General features: G+C 43.2%; 1 protein-coding gene across 1 annotated transcript in view; it reads right to left on the bottom strand.

Annotated features, from left to right (window-relative positions):
* The window catches only part of pudp (pseudouridine 5'-phosphatase), an 11,423-nt gene that overhangs the window by 1,684 nt on the left and 3,029 nt on the right, over positions 1-6,710 (bottom strand). Inside the window, exon 3 of the mRNA XM_014030348.1 lies at positions 6,287-6,516. Coding sequence (XP_013885802.1) covers positions 6,287-6,516 — 230 coding nt within the window. The remainder of the gene's footprint in view (positions 1-6,286; positions 6,517-6,710) is intronic.

Raw genomic sequence — 6,710 nt, 5'->3', positions numbered from 1 at the left:
ACTCTGTCCTCTATGACCCCCACCATCTACTCAAACAAGACTGGATGAAGACCCCACTCTGTCCTCTATGACCCCCACCATCTACTCAAACAAGACTGGATGAAGACCCCACTCTGTCCTCTATGACCCCCACCATCTACTCAAACAAGACTGGATGAAGACCCCACTCTGTCCTCTATGACCCCCACCATCTACTCAAACAAGACTGGATGAAGACCCCACTCTGTCCTCTATGACCCCCACCATCTACTCAAACAAGACTGGATGAAGATATATATAGTGTCAATATAGTGCCCTTGGGTGCCACAGAAGGCCGCTTAAAGCCACGTGTCACATAACCATTTAATAAAAATGGATTAAGATGATCCAAAATGGTGATTATCATAATAAATGGAAGCACATATTTGAAAAGTGTCATGGACCTGTCCAGGGTGTGCCCTGTCTCTTGTATAGTGACTGCTGGACATGGACACCAGCAGGTAAAGCTGGATGGATGGACGGGCCTCTTAGAYCATGTCAGTTTTTTTATTCTTGCACTCTGGAGGTGGTTTTCTCTGATCCCAGACACCCTGGTTGTGCACTGGAAATGATGTCAGTCTGAGAAGGGTCAAATCATTGGCATCAAGCAGAGAAAACACCCAAGGAGATTGCAGAAACTACTAAACTTGTGTTAGGAAGGATAGGAAAATGGGGATGGGCTAAGCCCATATTTCAGAGCGTAGGCCATACAGGAGAGGCCCGTTGCTTCCCCCTGAGTATACTGACTTAGGTAAACCTTTTGGTGCCCTTAATAAAGGATACCAGGTTGCTTAGCTTTAATTTCCTAATCTGGTCCAGCTCCAAAGTAAAGGTACCTGTAAACCTCTGTCTGGGTCTACCCCAAGCTGGACACTGGTCCAAGTAGTGGAGACATCTCAGCTTCCTCCTCACAGGTTGGACATGTACTATACTGCTGGAGTCTCATTACAGTTCTGTGTCTGTTCAAGATGTTGTGACCTGTGAGGGTCTCAACCACTATTCCTATTCTATTATACTTCTGGGCAAGCCAATTAGCTCCCTTGAGAGTCTTGATTTTGGTCCCTCAATGAGCTGCCTTGCCTGCCTGCAGTCACTCAGATGCTGCGATCGTTTGTGGTGCTGCTTCCTGATCCAGTTCTGGAGGGCTTTCTTCTGCAAAGCAGTTGACACCTCTAAAACAGGTTCTGGACCCACAAATGTTTTTGAGCTCCCCAGCTTTGCAAGCCAGTCCGCTCTCTCATTACCTGGAATACCTGTAGGACCAGGTACCCACACTACGACTACACTGTTCATGTTTCCCAGTGTGTTAAGTGCCTGGACACACTCCCACACCAGAGCTGATGCCCAACTGATGCAACCTTGCTGATGTAATGATTGCCTCTCCAACAATGTGGAGGTCCAGAGGGGTTAAGTTCAAAAGTACTTCTAAGGTTGCTGTTGGTGTTGTCCGGAGGGCACTGGTGATACAAAGGCATGCCACTCTCTGGAGATGAGTCAGCGTAACCCTCGCTGCTCCAAGCCCCACTTTAGTCCACCAAACTATCGCAGCGTAACAGCATGGGTCTTATCACCGAGGTGTAGATCCATTTCATCACTTTGGGGCTAACTCCCCATCTTTGTCCAACAACGCGACGGCATTGTAGTAGACTGTAAATGGCCTTATGGCATTTCTCGGTTACGTCTCTTCCAGTTAAGTTTGCTGTCTAAATATACACCAAGGTACTTAACTGACTCAGACAGTATAAGCWCAGGACCACCCAATTTTGGTATAGCTAGACTAAATTTGGTTCTCTTGTTTGTGAAGYGAATCAAAACTGTTTTGTGTGGGTTCACAGTCACAAAACAGTAACWGGAAGAAATGTGGCTGAAAAAATCCTGAATGACCGTGATTGAAGATCACTCAAACGTTTGGTGAAATCAAATCAAAGAAAAACAACAGTAGAACTCCGTGCTACATTTAATAGTGAACGTAAGAGCATTTTCACACACATAGTGTGCATGATAAATACTGTGACACCTGGATTTTCATGGGGTTATGTTCTCAGAGRACCTTGAATCAAGAAAAAACTTGACAATGTGTCACCATACCAATGTTTTCAACGYGTACTCAAACTTGTACAAACTACCTTGATARGAATAAATACCAGTACTAGTATCATATATTCTGGGATAATGGTATTGATACTCAACACAATAACAGTTAGCCCTTCAGTGTTGCTAYCYCTACCACTGCTCTACAAACAATGAGCTCCTGTGGGTCAGAGAACGTCTCATTTGGGTTTACATTTCCAGTTAAAGTTGGTCAGTAGCAGTATTTATCATACTGTATACCTGGTTAATCCAGTCAGATGAGCTGTAGCTCTATAAGGAAGAAGAGATGCTTTGTTCTAAATAAATGTGTTTTTTAAGTCATTGTGTAATGTTTAGCTTCTAACTCAMGAAGTACTTGGTATGGGTACTTGTATGGTAGTTACTCCTACTTTTACACAACTTCTGGAGGTGGTAACTCTTAATGGACCCGTGTTTGTAAACAGAAAGTATTAAGTCTTAATGACAGAGTTACTCGGTGTGTCTGAACTGATCTAATGTTTTAAACAGACACACAAAGACAGCAGCAGAATCTGACAGCGGTAATAAATCCAGCTGTCATCCCAGCTTAGACGCCTGGCTGCTGTTTATGTAAAACTGATGCACACACTCCTGTGTGTGTCACAAACACACTGGAGTTACACAGTGTGTGTTTCTGTCCTGCGTGCAGCGCTGAGTGAGTAAACGACAGTGACAGATTGTCCGTCACATTTTTTAAATGATCCCGCGGCCTGAGGCGGTATGAGCAACGAACGTGTAACATTTCTGCAGAAATCAAGTCGATGCTGATGATAGACACGACTCTTCACAGGCTCCTGACTCCTCAAGGCCAGTTTTTAATGACTGCCGTGTAGACGACGCACGTGTCAGAAGAAAATCTGTTTGTTTTCCACTGGCAGCACATTATTAGCACGATGACAGATCAAGCTGCCGTCAGGATTAACACAAAGAGAGAAAGACTTCAGTAGCTTCTACCCCACTCCTGACACAGGAACATGTCTGACAGTCAATAATCACAGTGCTGTTTTTGTCATCCTGCATGTTTTTATTACTATAATGAGCACAACTTTAGACTTGTTCAGGATTCAAGACAACTACAGGCAGTGCCGTCATGAAAACATATTCATATCTGCTTAATGAGTACTGTTGACAGAACACTGACAGGAATATACAAGTTTTATGACTGACTCCTCTCTTTCAGGTAATTAAAAATCAATACCTTTAGTCTGTGTACATAGTATAACAGCATGAGGTCAATGAGGTGTGGGCCTAAACTGTTTAACTTTGCAACCTGAGTACTGCAAACTTCCTCTATCCAAACCTTTAGCTCGGTTAGGGTTAGGGTTATTTAAAAGTCAGACAAAATGATTTTCTCACATTTTGTCTCTCATAGTTGAGGTCTACCTATGATGTCAGTTACAGGCCTCTCTCAGCTTTTTAAGTGGGAGAACTTGCACAATTGGTGACTGACTAAATACTTATTTTCCCCACTGTATAAGAAACAGATAAAAGCTAGTTTTCTGAAGGTATATGAAAAGTAAAATGTGAAGCTTTATGAATTGTTGTTTGAGTTGCTGATGTGTTCATTTTTGTTTTGTAAATTATGTTTTGCTTGAATATATTCTGAGCATAAAGGGGCAGGCATTATAAAATTAATTTATCTTCTGCTACCTTTCATTTTATTTAGATTTTTGGTTTGTGTATTTTCTTTGTTTTTTATTGTATTTAGTTATTTTTTAATGAAATGAATATAATTTTGAATTAAATTGAATCTGTCTACTTAAAAAAACCAGTCCTTGTTCCTGACTTCTGTGCCAAAACCCGCTTAGTAACAACAAAAAACAAAATCTCTTAAACTTGTGTATTTCTGCTTAAATATTTAACATAAACCAGAAAATACACATTTCTGACGTTACATTAAAGTAGCAAGGGTCATAAATACTGTGGAGGTAAAGTAGAAACATGAATTAATCTTGTGGATTCCCAGCAAACCCTGAGTCTGTTTACATTAGAAGATAAGTTCCATCTGAGCTGTTTAAACAGGAGGGCTCAAAGAAAAGCTCTGAGAAAAGACCCCCAGGACCTCATCAAATATCATAACTGAGCCTGAATTAGAGTCTGCAGACCTCCCATCTACCCTGCCTTCCATCGCAGCAGGCTTTAATTACTCTGTGCTGATAAAGTCTGAAGTTAGAGGAAGACTAACAGCAAGGACAGATGCTGCTGTGCAGCCAGATGTGATCCAGACCACCAGGTCCAGGTTTCATCACCTTTATGATACAGCTGATGTACCAGAAATAAAAGGATTTCACTGGTAAAGACATTAAGATAAAACTATTCCTGATGTGAATCTGTGAGTTTTAAAAGAATGATGGAGMGGAAGTAGGGCAGGTCCTGGATCAGAGTTGCTGCCTTGTTGCAGCATCGTTATCTGAACATCCAAACCCTCCTGAGACCAGAGGGAGTTCTTCAGCTGAAGGAACCTTTTCTCCATCCTGCAGTCTGTCAGACACTGCAGTACTACAGCTGAGCAGGACAACTCTGGTCTTTTAACATAAAGCTGAAACTTAATACGCTGCTTTTGAAAGAAGTACAGAGGAATGTGAGACCATTGTATGAACATATTTAAAAACTACAGGGGTTGGACAATGGAACTGAAACAGCTGGTTTTAGACCACAATCATTACAGCATCGGTTCATCTTGGGAATGACATATCCAAGTCCTGCTCAGTGGTCAGAGGGATTTGAACCATTCTTCTTGCAGGACAGTGTCCAGGTCACTACATGATGCTGGTAGAGGAAAACGTTTCCTGACTCACTCCTTCAAAACACCTCAAAGTGTCTCAATAATCTTCAGATGTGGTGACTGTGCAGGCCATGGGAGATGTTCAACTTCACTTTCATGTTCATCAAACCAATCTTTCACCAGTCTTGATGTGTGTARTGTTGTCATCCTGATACATGGCACCACCTTCAGGATACAATGTTTGAACCATTGGATGCACATGGTCCTCCAGAGTGGTTCGGTAGTCCTTGGCAGTGACGTGTCCATCTAGCACAAATATTGGGTCAAGGGAATGCCATCATTATACAGCTGCCCAAACCATCACTGATCCACCCCCATGCTTCACTCTGGGCATGCAACAGTCTGGGTGGTKCACTTCTTTGGGGCTTCTCCACACTGTAACTCTACTGGATGTGGYGAAAACAGTAAAGGTGGACTCATCAGAGAACAATACATGTTTCACATTGTCCACAGCTTAAGATTTGTGCTCCTTGCACCATTGAAACCAACGTTTGGCACGGTGACCAAAGGTTTGGTTATAACAGCCCGGCCGTGTACATTGACCCTGTGGAGCTCCTGATGGACAGTTCAGGTGGAAACAGGAGAGTTGAGGTGACATTTAATTCTGCTGTGGTTTTGTTTTTTGGATACAACCCAGGTTAGCACCTGAACATCCTTTCAGACAGCTTCCTGTTGCGTCCACAGTTAATCCTGTTGGATGTGGTTGGTCCTTCTTGGTGGTATGCTGACATTACTCTGGATACRGTGGCTCTTGATACARCACAAAGACTTGCTGTCTTSGTCACAGATGCTCCAGCAAGACGTGCACCAACAATTTGTCCTCTTTTGAACTCTGYTATGTCACCATAATGTTGTGTGCATTGTAATATTTAGATCGAAACTGTGCTCTTACCCTGCTAACTGAACCTTCACACTCTGCTCTTACTGGTGCAATGTGCAGTTAATGAAGATTAACCACCAGGCTGGTCCAGTTTAACCATGAAACCTCCCACACTAAAATGACAGCTGTTCCAGTTTCACTGTCTAAGCACTGTACATTTTCAGAAAACAAAGAATGCTTTCTCTAAATGTTCTTGGCCTTTTCCAAAATCCCACTTAGATACCTGAAATTACGGTTTAAATTGACAACTTGTAAGTAGAACGTGTAACTTGTAAGTTCTGATGTACATAGTAGGACATCAACATGTTCTCCTGGGTGGGTAGACACTTTCTGACCAGCTGAGTTGGTCTTTGGCCTCTCTGCTGTCAGTAAAGTAAGGAGSTTTGAMTTGGGTCTGATSTTGAAGGTGTGTCTGTGTTTATAAACTGCCTTCAGTTCAAKCYTTAGCTGAACATCAGGTGAGAGTGTTCTCCTGTTCTGAGACAGTCCAGTACCTTCTGAGGACAGGCCGGGGGGCTGAACCTGCTGGCACACACCAGGAAGGAGTCCGGCTCAGGTTTTCCATTCTTCACCTCGGGGTCGTCCCCCAGGACAACGTGGTCAAACAGACCGAAGAAGTCRCTGTGGGCCAGGGTCTTCAGCTGGAAGGTCTGAGTGGCTGAGCTGGTGGCCACCGCAGAGGGGACACCATGCTTCTTCAGGTGGTGGACAAGTCTGTCCACTCCTGAGGACAGGATGGACAAAGATCGTGTTAATAAGACACTACAGATAATAATGATATGGACAACTGTCCTCCTCTGGACATGTCCAAACCAATATACCCACTGTCCTCCTCTGGACATGTCCAAACCAATATACCCACTGTCCATACCCACTGTCCCTCCTCTGGACATGTCCAAACCAATATACCCACTGTCC

Source organism: Austrofundulus limnaeus, unplaced genomic scaffold (genome assembly GCF_001266775.1).
Source record: "Austrofundulus limnaeus strain Quisiro unplaced genomic scaffold, Austrofundulus_limnaeus-1.0 Scaffold1044, whole genome shotgun sequence".
Taxonomy (NCBI): Eukaryota; Metazoa; Chordata; class Actinopteri; order Cyprinodontiformes; family Rivulidae; genus Austrofundulus; species Austrofundulus limnaeus.
This window is presented reverse-complemented; position numbering and strand designations above follow the sequence as displayed.